Source organism: Euleptes europaea, chromosome 4, assembly GCF_029931775.1.
Source record: "Euleptes europaea isolate rEulEur1 chromosome 4, rEulEur1.hap1, whole genome shotgun sequence".
NCBI lineage: Eukaryota > Metazoa > Chordata > Lepidosauria > Squamata > Sphaerodactylidae > Euleptes > Euleptes europaea.
Window position 1 is genome coordinate 33,125,471 of NC_079315.1, and position 21,936 is coordinate 33,147,406.

At 47.0% G+C, this 21,936-nt stretch overlaps 1 protein-coding gene across 2 annotated transcripts in view; it reads right to left on the reverse strand.

The window, feature by feature from the left end:
- The window catches only part of TEK (TEK receptor tyrosine kinase), a 78,031-nt gene that overhangs the window by 8,085 nt on the left and 48,010 nt on the right, over positions 1–21,936 (reverse strand). Inside the window, exons 10-16 of one of the 2 annotated variants that reach the window (XM_056848634.1) lie at positions 12,767–12,928; positions 11,490–11,621; positions 10,682–10,975; positions 8,381–8,680; positions 5,814–5,971; positions 1,860–2,070; positions 132–242 (exon numbers count right to left, since the gene is read on the reverse strand). In XM_056848634.1, the coding sequence (XP_056704612.1) occupies positions 132–242; positions 1,860–2,070; positions 5,814–5,971; positions 8,381–8,680; positions 10,682–10,975; positions 11,490–11,621; positions 12,767–12,928 (1,368 nt within the window). Of the gene's footprint in view, positions 1–131; positions 243–1,859; positions 2,071–5,813; positions 5,972–8,380; positions 8,681–10,681; positions 10,976–11,489; positions 11,625–12,766; positions 12,929–21,936 lie in introns of both variants that reach the window. The other variant, XM_056848633.1, reaches the window with a different exon arrangement.

Sequence of the window (21,936 nt, forward strand, 5' to 3'; positions counted from 1 at the left end):
GTACTCTCATCTAATTTTTGTTTTGTTTTGTTTTGCATACAGTAGGGTTATCTGTGCACCAAACTCAACTGATCTTATTTTCCAACTCCCCCCAAATACCTTTTAAAACCTTGCATGGAAGAAAAACATACCTCGATGTTCACATGCTCCCAAAAGGTTTATTATGTTAGGATGATGTCCAAGTTTACAAAGTACTTCCAATTCTCCAGCAAAATCTCGGTGATCATCCTTGGAGGCATATTCTGGTATAAAAACCATCTTTATGTATTTATTGCTCTTAAATGCAATTACCTCATATTTATAGAATAAACTAAGGCTGCAATCTAAGCACATTTGAGGTCAAACTACATGTTACAACAAACGTGAGTTTGCTACAGGGACTCGCATCCATATTGCAGCTGCGAGTTTCCAGTGGGAACTCCATTTAAAAGCACTGTGGGGGCCCATTCCTGCTTAGGACTGTGGCACGGGGGGGGGGGGAGGGGATCCTGTCCCCCAGGATGTTTTCTTGAACACTTGTATACACAATTTGCAGTTTGTCCCTTACCGGGGAGCATATCCCATTGAACTGAATGGGACTTACTTGCTAAACATCTCACAGTATGGCAAGAATTTAGCATTACTGTACTGAACAGGCATTCCTGTCATTTAACACATTGCAGGAACAGCAGCAGAAAATGGGAAAATCTAGAAATCCAACAGGTACAGGAGACAAATTTGTGTAAGAAATGTATGGGGTTGCATCCAAAAGCACTCTTCCTTTAACAAGTGATCCTTCCACCATTAGAACATTAGAACACCATTAGAACACCCACCAGAAAAAGGCTCCTTGCTCTGGAGAAAGGCTCCACAGTTAGTAGGACAGACCCCATGGATCGTGGATCCAGCCCATGAACAACAATAATTGGACAACAATTCAGATCAGGCTTGTGGTTTCACCTTTCAAAGGAGGAATCCCAGGCAACAGAGGTTTGACCAGCTGATTCCATTTTTCCCGCGAAAGAAAGATTTACTGATGTCTTTCTTATTCAGTTGTAATCTTCAATATCTAATGTGATTTGCCTCCCCACATCAGCATCTGAACTGTCTAGCAAGATACACATGCAATCAATTTTCCTCTTCTGCCTTTAAGATGTTTATAAGATTTTATTCGTTTTGATCATGGGTCTTTGTATTTAGCAGAAGAATGGATAAAAACATCTTTGTATCTGATTCTTGATCCTCTGGGAAGAGATGGTTATTTTGGTAACCATTGTGCCAAGAACTTGGGCAAAGGGAAGTATTCCCAAGCATACAGGGAATCCTCACCAGTCAACATTTGCTACAAGTAAGGGTGACTTGCCCATTAATCTGCCATTTTCACATATCACAAAAACAGCCTTGCCAAGAACAGGGCTGCTCTGATGATGACTAATGGTCGCACTGGATGATCCATGAACAGATCTGTCCATAGTTTGGGCTGCAGCTGGGTCACAGAGGTGATTAACCTTATCCCCACTATGTGAATTCACTAATCAAAACTACCACCACCCAGCAATTAATGTTTCCTTTGTTTATATACTGGTCGTAGACTGTAATGATAAAGAACTTGAACTTCCACCACCCAGCTATTGTTAGCCCTGAAACAGAAAAAAGAGAGGAAAAGATAAGGTGCCCCCGTCTTTTTCCCCTACCAATGGCCACAGCACACCAAGAGTGTCAATTTCAATTGTGCCGTTTCACATAACATGTAAGTTAGTTGCTTACAGGCACATCGAACAATGTAGGACCCTTTTGCAAGATCATGCATTAACAACTGTATAGACTGCTCCTAGTTTCTACTAATTGGAGGCTCCATACCCTTCTGCTGGTCCACTCACCCTTCATCCTTTTGATGGCTGCGTCCATTCTCAAACCATCCTTCTTGATTCGTGCTTTGAGAACTTGGCCAAAATTGCCTTCTCCAATCACATCTTGAAATTTGATATCATTCCACTCTAGAACTGGATAGATAGTTGGTCCTGAGCAGTTTTTGGCTTTCCGGCTTAGGGTGAGAGTTCCTGAATTGAACTGTACTGCTGGCTCATCTCGCTGGGGAAAAGTTAAACAAGCATTGTTCAATAGATTGTGAGGGGAGCCAGTGTGGTATAGTGGTTAGAGTGTCAGACTAGAATTTGGGAGACCCAGGCTCAAATTCCCACTCTGCCATGAAAGCCTGCTGGGTGACCTTGGGCCAGTCACACAATCTCAGTCTAACCTACCGCACAGGGTCGCTGTGAGGATAAAATGGAGGAGAGGAGAACAATGTAAACCACTTTGAATACCATTGGAGAGAAAGCGGAGATATAAATAGAGAATTGAACAGAACGTAGAGAAGCTACAACAAATGTGTACAGAAGGTAAAACCAAATGGTGTCGTCTGTAATAAAAAGATAAAGCCAAGAATGAGATAGAAATTTGTGTAGTCTCAGACTAGGATCTGGGAGACATCATCTCAAATCTCCACTTTGCCATAAAGCTCAGTGGATGACCTTGGACCAGGCACTGCCTTCCACCCTAACCTACCTCCCAAGGTTGTTGTGAGGGTAAAATGGAGACCAATGAACACTACCCTGAGCTCCTTGGTTATCCTTGGGGGGATAAAATGTGCTAACAATAAAGTCACATAGCCTGGGCCATTATTTCTATGCTGTCTATATTCAGCTTCATTTGGTTTGTCAGACCCAGGCCAGACACTCTGTTAACATCCAGAATGTGTGAGTGAAATGACAAATGTTGTCAGTAGGGCTGTCAATTCGGTTCGGCCCGAACTGAAAATCAGCCGAATTTCCCTTGATTCGGCGGTTTTTAGTTCGGACGGATCCGAACTCAAAACTGGCGGGCAACCGGGGGGGCCGAATTCAGCGAGTTCGGGAGTTCGGCGAATAAATTCGGCCAATTCGGCCGTCAGTAAGCAGCATTCTCCTCCCCCGGCCAATCGGTGGCCAAGCTGGGTCTTCTTCTGGCCAATCAGTCAGGATTGAGTGCTGGAGGAATCAGCTGATGTGCGGCCGGCCGGGGAAAGAGAGAGAGAGAGGGAAATCCTCATGTGTGTGTGAGGGGGTGCTTGTGCACATTCGCTCCTTTCTGTGGCTGCAGGGGGCGCATTTTTTGGCGTACCGACCCCAAACTTTCAGGGGATATTCAGACAGGTTTTTTTAAGAGACCACCCAAGTTTTGTAAACATTGGGTCAGGGGGTTCCGAGATATGGGCTCCCCCCCTTTTTTCTTTCCATGGCTGCAGAGGGCGCATTTTTGGGTGTGCCGACCCCAAACTTTCAGCGGAGCATCAGACTAGGCTTCTTAAGATACCCCCCAAGTTTTGTAAACATTGGGTCAGGGGCCCCCGAGATATGGGCTCCACCCCTTTTTCCTCTCTCCCCTTTTCCATTTTCGTGGCTGCAGGGGGCGCTTTTTTGGGGGTTCAGCCCCCAAACTTTTGTCATAGCTTCAGAGAATCCCTCTTAAGAGACCACCCAAGTTTTGTAAAGATGGGTTCAGTGGGGGCTGAAATATTGGCTCCCCCCCTTTTCTCTTTCCATGGCTGCAGGGGGCGCATTTTTGGGTGTGCCGATCCCAGACTTTCGGCGGAGCTTCAGTCAAGGCTTTTTAAGAGACCACCCAAGTTTTGTAAACATTGGGTCAGGGCCCCCTGAGATATGGGCTTTCCCCTTTCCCCTATTGGGATGAATGGATCACCCTCGAGAGATGCATACATATGGATCTTATATTGGATACAAATGGAATCATATTGGATTACCCAGCCTCCCAGCCCCTCCTGCTGGAACAGAAGACAGCCACAGTAAGACCCCTTTGGGGGCTTTAATCTATATTTTTTCTTTTCTGTGTGTGTGTGGGGGGGGAAAGCAGAGTCTGTGTGTGTGTGTGGGGAGGGAGCAGTTTCTGTGGGTGGGGGGGGGAAGCCAAAGGGGGCTTTTGCCGGTTCTGCCTGGGGTGTGTGTTCCCCCTCCAGTCTCTCTCTCCCTGGTTTGAGGGGGGGCTTCATTTTTATTCTTCAGGTTTTTCCTCATTCATAAGATCAGTTAGGTTATTGATGCTTGCTCAAAACTGGTTTTCAAATGGTGACTTAAAGAATGCATCTGCCTGGTCCCAAGTCCAATGCAAAAGGAGACATTCCACCCCCTCCTGCTCATTATGCATAGCTAGCTGCCTCTGTCCCTTTCCATGGTATGCAAACTCCCAGGTGTCAGGTGTTGCTATGCACTGTTGCAAAGGTTTTGCATTGCGTGCTTGTGTTGCTTTGCAGTTGTATTGTTTTGCAAAATTCTTCACACCTGCCCCGCCCTTTGCATATTTGCAAAGGGGTTGCTCTGCAGTTGTGTTGCTTTGCAAAGTTCTTAGCACCTGCCCCGCCCTTGCTCTCATCAGCTGTTTGTCGGGCCGGGAGCTTTGTGCGTGGGCGGCAAGCTCTGCGGAGAGATCCACATTAAGGGTGGGGGGGACCCCTTTCAGGGCCCATATCTCAGCCCCCCCCGACCCAATCTTTACAAAACTTGGGGAGTCTTTCAATATACGTCCTTTGAAGCTCTGCTGAAAGTTTGGGACCTCTAAGCCCAAAAATGCCCCCCCCAGAGCCGCGGAAAGGCGCGGTTGTGTTTTTAATGGCTTTATTCGGCCGAATTTTTTTCCCGAACTTTGAATTCCCGCCGAATTGAACGGATCCGAAGTGGGGGAGTTCGGACTTCGGCACGTACCGAACCCACAAGGGCCAAATTCGGCCGAATCCGAACTGTACCGAATTTTTTTTTTTTGACAGCCCTAGTTGTCAGTGTACTGATTATATTATATTCAAAATCTCTTAACTATATCATATTAGGCCTGTATGCTTCTGTCCTTCCTTTATCGCAGCATCTTAGAAATAACTCATATTCCCACTGGACTGTTTGTTAGGAAAGGGGACAGCAAGAGGAGTCAATTAGGCACTAAAATGGATAAGATTTTTTTTAAAAGCCTTGTACCACTCAAAACCCCATAGTAACAAACTGCCTCACTTCCTGTTCCCATCTGAAAGTCAACATCTGGGTGCAAAGGCAATGGCTTGGTGCTGGCAAAGAAGAGAAAGTGATTTTCAGCAATTGCCTTCTCCCATTGCGGACCTCCCCCACACACATACATTGTAAGCAGCACTGACTCTGGGGATCCCCTGGCCCCAAGAAGAAAATGTCAAAGGGTACAGCAGCAGGGTTGCCAACCTCCAGGTAATAGCTGGAGATCCCCTGCTATTAAAACTGATCTCCAGCCGACATAGATCAGTTCACCTGGAGAAAATGGCCACTTTGGCAATTGGACTCTATGGCATTGAAGTCCCTCCCCAAACCCTGTCCTCTTCAGGCTCCACCCCCAAAACCTCCCGCTGGTGGTGAAGAGGGACCTGGCAACCCTATACAGTAGGCAAGGGGAAATAGGAAAGTTCAGTTCCCCTTGCTGGGCTCTGCCCTCACAATCTAAGCATTTTTACCCTGCTCTCCATCTAAGGAGCTCAGGGTAGTAGCACCCATGGCTCTCCCTATGAGGGAGGTGAGGCTGAAAGAGAGTGACTGGCCCAAAGGTAAGCCCCTGAGCTTCACGGCAGAATGGGGACATGCTAGGTTGCATCTAGGCCCATAACACAGATGGGGGAGATGCTCTTCCATTTCTACGAGGTGAACTCTAGTCACCATCCAAAGAGCTGTGCTCTCTTTGAAACAGGAAGTGCTTATCAAGTTGTATTGGAATTGGGACACCTTGTTTTTACTTCAATGCCAGATATTCTTGATGATTAGCCATCAACTTACCACAACGTTTTGGAAGGCCTGGGCCATTCGTCGCTGGAAGTTTGCTCGCTTCAGCTGCAGCATGATGAAAAAGGCCAGCAGTATTGTTAGGCAAGTCATCCCTGCTGAGCCAAGAATTGCGATCAGCAACATCTTCCCTCCTTTTGACTCATGTGGAACTGTAAGAGCAGATGGATTATTCTTAATCAATTATTATTTTTAAAAAGAAATTCCTCTGTAATTGATGTGTGTGGATAACATTCTCCCACCCTGCTTTCTGCTGTAGTACGGCTGTGTTTTTGCAAAACCATGTCGATGCAGCCCAAAACTTTCATGTATTTGAAAACATAACATTTTTCATTTGCACAATTATTTGCCAGTCACCATCCTTGGGCAACTTAAGCAATGCACATGAATGCCCATCAGCCACTCAAGAATTCAGAATGAAAACCAAGGCTTCAAATACAAAAATAGAAAACTACGTTGCCTTGAGTTTCTTGGGGTAAGCAAAACTAATTTAAAACCAGGAATCGACTAGTAATGTAGATTTATTCTTGAGAAGTTATATTCCTGATACCAGAGTATTCTAGGATAATGGGATTAACAGTTTTTAGCACTAACTGCAACACTAGAAATAATCTACACAGTCAATGCATTTTAGAGCCCAGTTCTGGAATTTTCTGGCTCTAAGGCAAAATCCAGAGAATGCCAGGTGCTCCAAAGTACATTCCACTGATTTCAGTTGGACATCTAATTTTCAGATAATCAAATAATGACCATTTGTACATGAAGGTATCTGGAAATAATGCATAGGGTTGCCCAACCAAGCAGTTTCTTATCTTTGCTCTGGCCCAAGTATTCATGAATCATGATTCCATGCTCAATCTGACTTCAGTACTGTACTGAGTACTTCACATTCTTCTTCAGAATCCCATATAGCTTGGCATCTGTCTATATACCGTCCAATACAGAATATCATAAACTGATGACACCCAGCTTTATCCATTGATGAATGGCCATCCTGACTCCGCCTGAACACACTGACCAGGTGCTTGGACGCCATGACTGAGTGGTTGAGGAAAAGCCGCCTGAAGCTGAATCCAGCAAAGATGGTGGTACTGTTTCTTGGTTGGGGTGACTTGGGGATGGGGTGCCAGCTCTTGACAGCATGCAATTAACATCTGCACCTGCTGTCAAGAGTTTGAGTGTGATCCTTGATGCCTCCTTGTCTATGGAGGCTCAGATCACAGCCGCGGTCAAGACGGCATTTTTCCATCTTCACTGGGCCTGGCAGCTGGTGCCTTACCTCTCCCATCCAGATCTAGTACCTTACCTCTCCCATCCAGATCTAGCCATGATTATCCATGCGACGCTTACCTCTAGGCTGGATTACTGTAACTCACTCTACATAGGGCTGCCCTTGAGACTGATCTGGAGGCTCCAGCTGGTACAGAATGCAGTGGTGAGGCTCCTCACTGGGACCTTGCCCCAAGAACATATACAGCCAGTGCTCTGCCAGCTGCACTGGCTCCAGCTGGAGTACCGGATCAGGTTTAAGGTGCTGGTTTTGACCTTTAAAGCCTTACACGGTCTGGGACCCTCATATCTTTGGGACCACCTCTCCCGGTACACCTCCCAAAGGACATTAAGATCTAAGGACAATAATCTGTTGGTGGTCCCCAGCCCTAAGAGTGTGTGGCTGTCCTGGATGAAAGCCAGGGCTTTTTCAGCCCTGACTCCGGCTTGGTGGAATGCTCTACCTAATAACATCAGTGCCCTGCGGGACCTTAAAGAGTTCTGCAGGGCCTGTAAAGCAGAGCTTTCCCACCAGGCCTATAATTGAGGACAGCCACAGGTGTTATCAATGCTGGCCTCCCTACCTTTCCCCCCCTCCTTTGTGGTACTAAATACGGCTGTGTTGGGGGGATTGGCTTGTATTCCTGTTGGACATAGCAGGTGCTGTCGAAAGTGTGCACCATCTATGGCTTTAATGTTTGTAAATTTGTTGTACTTTATGGTTTTAAAATTTTTAATGAGATGTATAATGTGTTGGAATTTTATTGTTACCCACCCTGAGCCTGGCCTTGGCTGGGGAGAGTGGGTTAGAAATTTAATAAATAAATAAATAAAATATAAGATACGTTGTAACTGCTGGAAGACTGCAGCTTGTATTTAGGCAACAAAAACAACAAAACAAAAATGTCCATCCCAGGTAGAGTCAGATAAAGATTTTTAAAGGTGTAAGCAGCATCTGTTGAAGACTCCTAAATTAAAGAGTTAACTGGCAGGGGGGTTTCTACTTGCTCCAGTGCCCCTTACCCCTGTTCTCTACACCAATCTTGTCTGCGACATCTTTCCCCTGCCTCCCTTAATCCTTGACAAAATATCCTGAAGCCTGCAAAAATTCAAGCATTTTAATTAGAATAAAATCATGAAAATAGATGAAAAAGTTGTTTGATTTGCATTGCATATTGTGTGCAGAACTTTTGATATACTTTGTACTGAATACACACACAAACACACTCACGGTTTCATTCGCTTTGCCTATATAATCTAGTGCAGAAGTCAGCTCTCAGCTCTACACTAACCTTTAGTTTCTGGTAAGGTTTTCAGTTCATAAGAAAGGTTTGGGTTGCTCTGTCCCACATTGTTGTAGGCACTTATCTGAACCAAATATTCAGTGTTTGGCTCAAGACCCTTGAGCTGGTACTGAGTAATGGTGGTGTTTCTTATTGTTACATCAATATGGTTGTACTCAGCCTTGCCATAAATTTTATAGCTGAGCATGATAGAGGAGATGGAATGTCCTTCAGCTGTGGACCAAGAGATTATAGAAGAGGAGTCTGTGATGTTTTCAATCCTGATATTATCAGGGGACGGTGGAATTCCTAGGAAACAAGCAGAATGCATGAAACTTCACATTAGTCTCTATTCTTTCTTTTATTTGTGTATTTATTTGGATTTTTAGGTTGATTTTCCTGACTAGGTCAGGCTCAGAGCATCTTACAGCCATTTAAAACAATTAAAACAATCTTAGTGTTACAATAAAATCAACAATAATAAGATAAAACTGGCACCTTCGATCATAGCGGCAATAAACAATACAACAAAATAAACAATACCACCAACAGCAACCATAGTGGAAAGCACAAACAGAGGTGGGCAGGATGGGGAGAGGAGAGGCCAGCCCTATGGAAACTGTTGCTGTCTTCAGCTATATGCCTAGTGGAACAACTCAGTTTTACAGGCCCTATGGAATTGCTTCAGGTCCTGCAGGGCCCGAACCTCACTGGATATGGTTTTCACAGAGTGAAATCCTAATCAGCTTAAGCGCTATCATACCTTATGCATTTTGCTATTGATTCAATTACTTGGTATTGATAGGGTTATTTCTGTGAGATAGTGTGATTTGATTTTGTTGGACGGATGTTAACACAAGGATATGAATCCTTTTGGAGTTGATTGGATCCTTTGAGTTGGTTCTGCTAACAGTGGGGCTCTCTTCAGATGTGAGCCTCTCAAGCTGGTTGTCAGGAGCAAGCCATGAGGATGGTATGCGGTAGTGCGATTGTGCTGCTCCCAGGTGCTGTTGTGCTGTTCTGTCCAAGGCCAGTCTGTGCCCTGTGTTTAGTCTTCATAAATTCCCATACTGTGGGAATTGCCAAGTGCTCCTTCCTGCCTCTGGGAGGGGGGTTGCCTAGGTTACCAGTTATCTCCTGTTGCTTTTCCATATATGCTCTGCACCTTGCCTTTGCCCCTTACTAGTGTCCTTTTGAATATGGCTTCTGAAACCTGTCGATTCTAACCAATAAAACTGCTTTCGTGGACTTGCCGTCTGCTGGAATCTGTTTATGGGTTTGCCGCAGCGCTAGAGCTTACACTGGTGGAAGAGCCTACTCTACCAACGGAAGGCTCCTCACACTAGAGGAAAGTTTCACTGTTAGCAGAACAGGACAAAGGTGGAAGGCATATCTACATGTCATAATTTGCGCAGTGACAGCTGCTTTATCTATTGAGCTACAGAGTTACAAAAGTGAAACCAAATCAAAGGTGGCTCTGCCACTTGTACAAGAGCTCGCATGATGTTGAGCATAAGCAGAAAGCATGAGATTGCTCTTGAAGCTACCTATTATACCACTGTGTGAACTCTTGTGCAAGTCATTGCAAAGCTGCCTCAGCAGCTAACTTCTTTTCACAAGTTGTTTTTTGGCTCCAGCCCCACTGATTGATAGTATATAATTGATTGAACTTGCTTTCAGCTATTTTCTATCAGTAGTCTAATTGAGATATTACATGAACACATGACGCTGTCAGACCCTTAATTTTTCAAGGTTAGGACTGTCTACTCTGACTAGCAGCAGCTCTCTAGGGTCTTGGAAAGTTATCTTTCAGCATGGGGTGGGGGGAGAAAGTTCTGGCACATCACTTCCTGTTTCAGTCATGTGGAAATGTGGGGGAAAGTGCAAGAGTCTGGTGGCTGAAATGGGAAATCCTCAATGTGGGATCAGCTGAGGTAATACAATATGGATGGGTGCTAGTTTTTATGATTTCGAGGGGGGAGGAGAAAGTGCTAATTAAGGCTAGCCCACCAGTTCAGCGCAGTAGGTTATGCTGATATCTCTTTTCTTGTGATTACATCATTTTCCAGTTGGTCTAGGATCTGGGAGACCCAGGTTTAAATCCCCCTTCTCCCCTAGAAGCTTGCTAGTTGGGGCAGTCACACACTAACTCAACTAACTTGGGGCAGTCAACCCAACCTAACTCAAAGGTGTTATGAAGATAAAATGGAGAAGGGGACAATATGGTAAACCACTCTGGGTCCCTATTTGGGGAGAAAAGTGGGGCATAAATGAAGTAAGCAAACAAACGAATGTATTCCATTCACTTACGGTCACTGAGGGTCCATGCATACAGGTAGTAACTCCATTCTCCTTGGGATTTGCTGTTCACACGGATTCGACACATATACTGGTGTCTGGGCTCCAAATGCTCAATAATCAGCGTAGACTCATTTCCTGGCAGACTAAAGCTAGTGGTGCTATCCCCATTCCTGTCATTCACACTCTTCATTTCTACTTCAACATGAACATCATCTTCAAAGGGCTGAATGAATGGCTGCCATGACAATTGCAGGGCTGTTGTGCTTTGAGGAACAAGAGTGAGACCTCTTGGTGGAGGGAGACCTTAGAGAGATGAGAGAAGAAACCATAATGGTCTTGGAGCACTTACAAATGTAAGTGTCCCCTGTCTTCCAGTAGCAGCATTTTAGGGGGCATTCTGGGCTGTACAAGGGGGGGTGAGGCAAGGAAGTCATACTCTGTGGACAAAAATCCTTCCATCCTTGGAAAAGCTCTGCTGGACCCAAGCCAATTGTGACAATCTCCCTGCCTTCTTGACCACAGCAGTTGTAATTAGTGAATTGCCTCACCATCTGCCACTGTATATAGCAAGACCCACTTTCAGTGTAATGAAACTGAGAATATATATACAATGTACTATTCTATTGGACTTTGCTATTACAATAGATAGCTAGCTACATCAATTAGATCAATAAAGAGGTAGCACAAATATATGTTCATCACTTTTGGAGAAATACATTATTTCCCTGTAAACAGCTGTGCCTCTGCACAATGAAGCTTGAAATACAAGAGTGGTGTGAATATTCCTTTTATAGAAAAAGCTCAAAGAACTGCGTACCAACAGTGGCTGTAGTGAAACTGGCCTGTGGACCAGGATGTCCTTCTCCTGCATCTCCTCTGCGAGTCAGCTGGACACAGAACTGATATTCTGTTTTTGGATCCAGATTGTCTAGTTTTATGGTCTTTTCAGCTACTGAGTTTGAGAAGACAGAAAACAACAACAACACACTGGAAATTACTAAAGAAGGAAAGCTCTAGATAACTCAGATATGATTTCTGAGTTGTACTGGGATACCACTAAGTGAATAAAGATTGTAGGTTCCTATTCGGTGGCCATCGCTTTTAAAAGAGTTAAATGTGGCTTAATTTCTTTTATCTCATTATCACCTCTGGTCTTACTAGTTTTGCTGGTTTATGGCAAACATCTGCATTTACCAAAGGTGAAACAGGGAAGTGTGTACACATCACAAGCAACAATCTCTCTTTCAAACCACATTAGATCGGTTTTGTGTCCTAACTATAGATCAGAGAATGGATGCTGCCAAAGCACACAAGCATTAATGAGACTGGCGTTATCATAATTTTAAAGATTAGGATCACCTAAATCTTTAAATACGCTTTAGTAGAACTGAGAGAAAGTTTGAGGTTATAAAAATCTAAATTAAGTTGTTTTATGAATCTGCCATCCTTGCTTCTGCCCCCCCCCCCAATGTAAACATTGCTACTCTTGTAAGAACCAATAAAGTACTGGTGTGATATCTACCATCAATCTGACTACTAAGGATTAAAGGTAAAGGTAAAGGTCCCCTGTGCAAGCACCGGGTCATTCCTGACCCATGGGGTGACATCACATCCTGACATTTACTAGGCAGACTTTGTTTATGGGGTGGTTTGCCAGTGCCTTCCCCAGTCATCTTCCCTTTACCCCCAGCAAGCTGGGTACTCATTTTACCAACCTCGGAAGGATGGAAGGCTGAGTCAATCTTGAGCCAGCTACCTGAAACCAACTTCTGTTGGGATCGAACTCAGGTCGTGAGCAGAGCTTTTGACTGCAGTACTGCAACTTACCACTGCGCCACAGGGCTCCTAAGAATTAGACTAAGCATACTTTGTAGGCAAATTCACATTACAAATGTGTATCAGTTTTTTATACCTCATTAATTGTCATGGCTTCCTCCAAAGAATCCTGAGAAGTAAAGGTTGGTGAGGGGCTGAGAATTCTCTAGTTGTGAACCCCTGCATGGAACGTGGAACTCACTGTAGCTCAGATGTGTCCTAGATCTTAAAGTAGGATATCTCCTGGGATAAATAAACAATTATTGGCCTGAGCCTTACCTTCCATTGACTTCCAGGAATAATGGTACTTGGCAGGCTTGTAGAGAATCTTGGTTAACACAATTGGTCCATCCCCAGTATGTGAATCAGCATTCACATCAATGATGAGAAAATTGTGCCCTCTCCCTACCAACTTGGGAGCATTTATAGGCACAGGAACAACTGATCAGAAAAAAAAGAGAAACAGCATAATTATTAGGTTAAATTACATTTTACAAATTCCATTAGCATTGATGCCATCTAATAAAATTTTAAGAAGCAATGCAGGATCAGAGAGATTGCTACCATGGATCAATACAATGTCTTCCCTGCTGCTCTGTTTTTGAGAGCTACTTTACCAGTTAGTTTTTCAGACATGCAGTCAATCTGATTCAGAGGTCCAGTCCTGGGCTACTCCCAGGTTTTGAGCCTCCAGCAATAACAAAGGTAAAAATGGTGACACATGAAAACAAAGCAAGGCACCAAACAACAAAGAAGACATCATTTAAAACTTTTTAAATTAAAAATGCTTTTCTAGCCATTTTAAACTCTCCCTTTGATAGGGTTGCTAGGCCTCTGCCATCAACTCTCAGGAACATTTGGAGGCAGGGCATGGGGAGGGGAAGTGTTGATCAATGTCACAATATCACAACACTTTAGGAAGTCCCTGAAACTCTATGATGACATTGCAACATTGATTGGCGTTCTTTCCCCCTCATTTCTCCCCCCTCACCAGTAATTTGAGCATTGGTGGCGCTAGGGCACTGTGGGTGGTAATTTGTCTAGCACAGTGGTTCCCAACCCTTTTGGTATGGTGGCCGACAAGTACACATTTATTTCGTATGTTGATCCATCCAGGGCTGGCCCAAGGTATATTTGGCACCCTGGGTGAACTATGACCTTGTCACCCATCTATTCCAACATTTCATTGTCTATAGTGCTCAACCAGATGCTTTTGAGAAACCGACAAACATCACAGAAAAGTCACAGATGCCTCCACTATGAACCCCAAGCAAGTGGCATTCTGAAGTACATAACCTTTACATACGGCAGTTACATTGTATGTGGAAGTTAGATTAGACCACCCTGTTGTCACGGAGCCCCGTGGCACAGAGTGGTAAGCTGCAATACTGCAGTCCAAGCTCTGCTCATGACCTGAATTCGATCCCAACGGAACTTGGTTTCAGGTAGCCGGCTCAAGGTTGACTCAGCCTTCCATCCTTCCGAGGTTGGTAAAATGAGTACCCAGCTTGCTGGGGGTAAAGGGAAGATGACTGGGGAAGGCACTGGCAAACCATCCCGTAAACAAAGTCTGCCTAGTAAACGTCGGGATGTGACGTTACCCCATGGATCAGGAATGACCCGGTGCTTGCACAGGGAACTACTGTTACCATTGTACTCCACTATTTATTTGTTGGTTTGTTTCTATTTGTATCCTGCCCTCTATCCCAGCTGAGGCTAAGATAATCAAGTACCATATACCGTATATACCCGTGTATAAGCCGACCCGCGTATAAGCCGAGGTGCCTAATTTCTCCCAAAAAATGGGGGAAAATTAGGCACCCGCCGGCAGCAAGCGGCGCGGGCCTGGCGGCGGCGGCGGCCCGACCGGGCGAGGGCCGGGGCAGCCTCCCTGCAGCTGCAGAAGGCCGCCCCAGGCCGCTCTCGGCCGCGAGAAGCGGCGGCGCGGCCGGGCGAGGGCCGGGGCAGCCTCCCTGCAGCCGCCCCAGGCCGCGAGAAGCCGTGGCGCGGCCGGGCGAGGGCCGGGGCAGCCTCCCTGCAGCTGCCCCAGGCCGCGAAAAGCAGTGGCACGGCCGGGCGAGGGCCGGGGCAGCCTCCCTGCAGCCGCCCCAGGCCGCCCTCGGCTGCGAGAAGCGGCGGCGCTGCCGCGCGAGGGCCGGGGCAGCCTCCCTGCAGCTGCGAAGGCCGCCCCAGGCCGGTCTTGGCAGCAGGAAGCGCCGTGGGCCCGGCGGCGGCGGCAGTAAGTTCCCTCCTCCCTCCTCCCCCCTACCCTACCGTATTGACCCGCGTATAAGCCGAGTTCGGCTTTTTCAGCCCTTTTTTGGGGCTGAAAAACTCGGCTTATACGCGAGTATATACGGTAATCTAATACAATAAAACCACAAATATATAAATAAATCAACTTAAAAGTTTTAAAAACCAGTTTCCTATTATTGATCAAGTGATCAATTGGTGCTCATCTCTAGAGCATAGATCCAAGGTGTGCCTGGGGAAACAGTCAGAGCCCCCAGTTTAGATAGCAGCACAAAGGGGTAGGGAGCCCAGCTCTGATGAAAAACTGTTGCTACCCTCAACTATCAGCTTGATGGAACAGCTCAGTCTTATAAGCCCTGCGAAATTTGACTAAATCCCGCAGGGCCCTGGTCTCACTGGAGAGCTTCTGGATCAGTCTCAAAGGCAGCCCTATGTGTAGTGAGTTACAGTAATCTAGCCTGGAGGTGAACATCGCATGGATCACTGTGGCAAAGTTGGGCGGGAGAGGTAAGACACCAAGTGCCTGGTCTGGTGGAGATGGTAAAAGACCACTTTTGTGGGTGACCTATGCCTCCATCAATAAGGAGGCAGCTACAATCATACCCAGGATGTTGACTATGGGCACAGGGGTTAATTGCATGCCATCAAGAGCTGGGAGTCAGTGCACTGCCTCCAGGCCGCCCCGGCCTAGGCACAGGACCTCCGTCTTTGATGGATTTAGTTTCAGCAGGCTCTGTCTTAACTATCCAGTCACAGCCTCCAAGTACCTGGCCAGTGTGTCTGGGGCGGAATCCCAATGGCCGTCCCTCAACAGGTAAAGCTGGTTGTCATCAGCATACTGATGACAACCCAGCCTGAAACTCCAGACAAACTAGGTGAAGGGGTCAGTGGCGGACCTACATTTTTGGGGCCCTGAAGCTTGAACGGTTATGGGGGCCCCTTCGCAACCAGCAACAATAGGGCAACATCCACCAAGGTCCAAAGGGCCTTGCTGCCCTTGCAAGGACCTTGAGGCCCAAATAGTGGAGAATAGGGTGGTGGGGTGGAGTCCTTGAAAATGGGCCATACAGTGATGAAATAAAACTATAGAACTATTAAGCCGTGCATCAATGAAGGATTTGAGGATCCAGCTGCCAAAATATAGGCTATGAATAGATTCTGGTGAGCTCAGAGAGGCCGTACAGATGGGGGTTCGAGCACTGCAAGCCACCGACAAAATTTTGAAATTTGACCAATTACAGGGACATTTTGAGGACACACGAAATGGGTATTAGAGCATATTCTAAAATCAATATTAAGTACTTCAACCCATTGGCTTATGATTTTATCACTAAAAAACTCCATTGATTTTGTTGAGAAAGTCACTCATTTAAAAAAAAGTTGCTTTAGGGGGCCCCTCCAGGATTAGGGGCCCTGAAGCTTAAGCTTCATTAGTTTCACAGTAGATCCGCCTCTGGAAGGGGTGCATAAAGACATTAAATAACATAGGGGAGAAGATTGCTCCCTGTGGGACCCCACACACCAAAGGATGCCATGGCAATACCTCTTCCCCAAGCACTAGCCTCTGTCCCCAACCATGGAGAGTAGCTGTTGAAGGGCTGTACCCTGAATTCCAATGTTGGCAAGGCGGTAGTCTAAAAGATCATAACTGACCATGTCGAAGGCTACTGAAAGGTCTAATGGAATCAGCAGCCCCGACCCACATCAATCCAGTTATCAGAAGAGTTCATTTGTGAGGGTGACCAGAGCCATCTCCATCCTGTGACCAGGTGGAAGCCAGACTGAAATGGATCCAAGGCTGATGTTTCCTCCAGGAATGCCTGAAGCTGTTCAGCTGCCACTCTCTCAACTATCTTACCCAGGAAAGATAGATTTGACTGGGAGATAGTTGGCCAGATCCTTTGTATCTAAAGATGGTCTTTTCAAGAGCGGATGCACCACTGCCTCTTTCAAACTCCCTGGGAAGACCCCTCTACTAAAAGACAGGTTAATGATCTCTCCCAAGGTAGCCTGCACCGCACCCCTACTGGTCTTAACCAACCAGGATGGATATGGGTCCAGAAGGCATGTTGTGGGCCTCACAGCCATCAGGATCCTGTCGACATCGGCCTGGGAGAGCTGACTGAAGTGATACAATATTGGACCTGAAGAGGGCCAAGGGGCCTTCAGTTCATTAAGTGCATCAATGTTGACAAGGAGATCGTGGCAGAGCAACAATATGTTATCTATGAAGAAGCTCGAGAAAGCCTAACAGCTCTGAGCTGAATTAGAATTTGACTGTCCCTCTGAAAGGGATGTAAGTGATCTAATTACTCTGAACAACTGAGCCTTGCGAGAGCTAGTGGATGCAGTGGAGGCTGCATAGTATTTTCCCTTTGCAGCCTTCACTGCCGCCTCATAGGCTTTCATAAGCATACTACAAGATGTTCTTGCAACTTCATTGCGAGTCCACCGCCAAACCCACTCTAGGTGTCTAAGCTCTTGTTTCTTACTCTGAAGCTCCGCAGTATACCATGGAGCCCGGTTGAGATGGGGTGTAAGCTCCTGACCCTTCGAACCAGAAATCACCACAGAGTCATATAGAATCCAAGCAGATGGCTTTTACTGGTCAAAAAGGCAATACAGTGCATACAGGGAACTATGGCAGCTATGAGAGTCTCACTAGCCGAACGATAATATAAGGCAGTAAATGGCGGGAGATTATACAACATCAGCATACACAGACAAAGTCAACTTTCCCAGGAGCAGTATTCCCAGGCCTTGGTATGTGTGGTCGGCCTTGAGGCTAGACCAGGGGTCCTCAAACTTTTTAAACAGGGGGCCAGTTCACTGTCCCTCAAACACTGTTGGGGGCCGGACTATAGTTTGAAAAAAATATGAACAAATTCCCATTCACACTGCACATACTGCTCAGCAGTAACACACAAGCTCACTCACTAGCAAACACACACACACATACAAGCCCACTCACTAGCAGGCACACACACACTCTTTAATTAACAGGCATTTATACTATTAAAGGTGAAGGTTTCCCCTACACCACGCTCACCTCTGCAGCGTAACAAAGATATAGTTAGTATTTTGCTCTGGCTGGGTTTCATAGCGCCAGGAATGCATTGTTACAGGAACCTCCAGAACTGAAAGGGCACACAAAATCTCTCATGATCGTCATCTGACTACAAAACCCCACTGATGTCACTCAGCAAAGAGAAACTGGCTATTCTTTTCCTACAGAAGAAAAGTGGGCAACTGGCCACCCTGTGCCACCAAATGTGGCATATATGCCTACATCTCGTAGGGCACACTACCAATGCCCAGGGAAGGGGCCAGCTGCCTGCTTAGGCTCAGTCCCCCCACTTAGGCTTTCCGCAAAATTTTCATTTCTGCAAAAGATGATGTGCAGTTTTCAGCGAGACGCCAAGAAAGGAGAACGGGGTGGGGGGGGGGGAAGAGAGGTAAAATTAGGACCGATTTAAAAAGGGAGAGGGAAAATAAGGATAAAAAAAGGTAAATTTAGGAGGGGAAGTGGAAAAGGTCAGTTTGAAGGAGAGGGCTGCAGGGCGGGTCACTAGTCTTGCAGGAGGTCGGCTTGATGCTTCCTGGGCATGCTGCTATATGGGCTTATTTGTTTTTTAAAAAAATCTATCTCAGTGCGATCCTAGGGCCGCTCTCTAAATGCACATTTTCCCCAGCCAAATCCTCAAAAGTCAAAAATAAGCCCCTATGCAGAGTTTTTGAGAATTCAGATGGGGGAAAATGTTTATGCGTGGAAGGTTTTGCCTTGGATTTGCTGCTCTCGAGATGCACATTTTCCCCAGCCAAATCCTAAAAAGTCAAAAATAAGCCCCTATGCAGAGTTTTTGAGAATTCAGATGGGGGGAAATGTTTATGCATGGAAGGTTTTGCCTTGGATTTGCCGCTCTCTAGATGCACATTTTCCCCAGCCAAATCCTCAAAAGTCAAAAATAAGCCCCTATGCAGAGTTTTTGAGAATTCAGATGGGGGGGAAATGTTTATGCGTGGAAGGTTTTGCCTTGGATTTGCCGCTCTCTAGATTAACATTTCCCCTATCTGAATTTTCAAAACTCTGCATGGGGGCTTATTTTTGCCCATTTATGCACGGGAGGTTTTGCCTTGGATTTGCCCCTCTCTAGAGGCACATTTTTCCCATCTGAATGCTCAAAGCTCAACAATAAGCCCCCCCCCCCCCAATGCAGAGTTTTGAGAATGCAAGATGGGGAAAATGTGCCTCTAGAGAGCGGCAAATCCAAGGCAAAACCTCCCGTGCATAATTGGCCGAGTTTGGCTTAGACAAGAGCAACTCCAGACAGGAGGCAGCGGGCTAAGCTCTACCGGGAGTCAATGCGGTTTACTCCTGAGTAGGTGCACTCGGGACGAGGCAAAGGAGGGAGGAGGCTAGATGGAGGGGAAGGGGTGGGGGGGAAGAGAGGAAGGCGGGTTGCCCCAGAGGCGAGCCAATGCCCCCCTTACAGGCTTGAGGTCCGGGTCAGCTGCCTCCGGCTTCTTCCCAAACCACCGGTGGCTGCAATTGGTGGCAGCCTCCTCAGCTCTTTCTTTTGGAGGGCTGGACGAAGGCAGGCAGGCAGGGAGGGAGGGAGGGGGAAAGGAGGAGGAGACAGTGACGGCCGCCTCAGGTCACAAGATAGTGCCCAAGCGGAGCCGGTCGGAGGCCATCCCCGCACGGAGGGCCGCTTCAAACTACTGCTCCCGACATGCAGCGGGAGAGGAAACAGGCTTTCTCCCCCTCCTGTGTCCATCCAGAGGCGGGCCGCGCTGCATCATGGGGCTCGTAGTTCCTGGTGGGGAGGCGCGGCGCTGGTTTTTGGCCCGGCCTGAGGGGCCGGGTTCAGGACCCTGAGGGGCCGGATCCGGCCCGCGGGCTGTAGTTTGAGGACCCCTGGGCTAGACAGTACAGTACCGACACAGAAACAATACTGAAACCGAGATAGCAGCCTGACATCCTGCTCCCCTTAAGGCCCCCTCCCAGTCTGTAAGGGGGATGGTCTGTCCGGGTAGGTAGTGTGAAAGGCATCGATTAGTTTGGGGGCGGAGACATCTCGTGCGCGAACCCATTCGTCGTAGGCAGGGGGGAAGTGTTTCCAACGGATCAAATACTGTAGGTTTCCATGGTGAACACGAGAGTCAAGGATTTTGGAGACTTCGAAGTGCTCTTCCCCCCCCCCACCATAATGGGCTGTTCGGGGGGCGGATCGGGATGCCATTGTGGAGAGGCCGTATGGGGCTTCAGGAGGCTAATGTGGAAAACGGGATGCCGCAGGGTTTTCGGGAGAGCTAATTCCACCGTGACAGGATTTATGACCCGTGTGATCGGGAAAGGGCCAATGAATTTAGCATTGAGTTTAAGGCACGGACGGGTGGAACGTAGGTTTTTGGTGGAAAGATAGACCAATTTACCCACTCGCAGTTCGCCCCCGGGGGAACGATGTTTATCAGCTTGTGCTTTGTATTTGCGCTTGGCTCGGTCGAGATTGCTAATGAGCCAAGGCCAAGTGGTACGGAGGGTGTGTGCCCAGGAAGCAACGTCAGGATCTCCCTCCCCCTCCACATTACTTCTGGGCGTAACAGGACCAAAATCCTGTCCATACACTGCATAGAATGGGCTAAAACCTGTAGATTGATGCACAGCATTATTGTAGGCATATTCTGCAAAAGGTAACAGTTCTACCCAGTTATCTTGGTGGTAGTTTACATAACAGCGTAAATAACATTCAAGGACAGCATTTACACGTTCAGTTTGACCATCGGTTTGAGGATGGTATGCAGTAGACAATCCTTGTTCAACCCCCACCAACTTGAGGAATGCTTTCCAAAACTTGGAAACAAAGCCACTGCCGCGGTCACAGATTATTTTGCGCGGAAACGAATGTAATTTGAAGATATGTGTCACGAAGAGGCGGGCCATTTTTTGAGCAGAGGGGATCCCTGCGCATGGAACTAAATGGATTTGCTTGGAAAACAAATCAGTAACAACCCATAATACAGTTTTTCCCCCGCTGAGAGGGAGATCAGTCATAAAGTCCATAACAATCACTTCCCATGGTCTGGTGGGTGTTTCTAGAGGTTGCAGTAGCCCCGGGGGTTTGCCTTGTGATCGCTTCACTGTGGCGCAAACAGGGCAGCTGCGAATAAAAGAGTCAACGTCGGAACGCATTCCCCCCCACCAAAATTGTCTGCGCAATAAGTGGAGAGTTTTTAGGAATCCAAAGTGTCCAGCTGTTTTTACTCCATGAGCTAAGTGTAAGACGTCTTTTCGAAGTGCCTTGGGTACATACAATTTGGAGTCTTTGTACCATGAGCCTCCCTGTTCTATTACCCCAGGGGGTAGGGTGTGAGTGGAGCGTTCAGAAAGGCAGTGGTTCCGAAGGGTATTTAAAAAGGATTCGGAGATGGGAACCTTGGCGGGAACCCCCCCCCCCCGGCTATAGTAGTCTTAGGACCAGCTATGGGGGTAGTGCTTACGTGCGGTGGTGCGCAGATTGTAGGCGGTAGGGCAGCCGGTGGGGTTGGAGGAGTGGAATCGTCGGTTCGTTGTTGTTGCGAGGGCGGTTGGGTAGCCGCTCGGGTTGGAGGTGCTGGAGAACTGGATCTGGGATGCTGTTGCTGAGATCGAGTTTGCACGGCCAGTACAGGAAGGGCTCCCCTTTGCGTAGGGGTGAACAGAGAGTCAGTTGGTCTCTCGAGTTTTACCGGGTATTGTGGCAACCGGGAGAGGGCATCTGCGAGAACGTTTTGCTTCCCAGGAACATGCTTTAGGACGAAACGAAACTGAGCGAAGAATTCAGCCCAACGTTGTTGTTTTGCTGATAGTTTATGGGACCCCGTGAGGGCAGCTAGATTCTTGTGATCGGTCCAAACCTCGAAGGGGATATTGGACCCCTCTAAGAATTGTCTCCATAGAGTCAGGGCATGGTGAACGGCCGCTGCCTCTTTTTCCCAAATGGGCCAGTTCAATTGTGCGTGCGCAAATTTTCTCGAAAAGTAAGCGCACGGGTGAAGGAGGCCATCCGGACCTTTCTGGAGGAGGGCCCCTCCCATAGCTACATCGGAGGCATCGACTTGCACAATAAACATTTGGTTTGGGTCCGGGTGCTGTAGTACGGGTTCGGATGTGAAGAGGCGTTTGAGAGCCACAAACGCGGCTTGGCATTGATCAG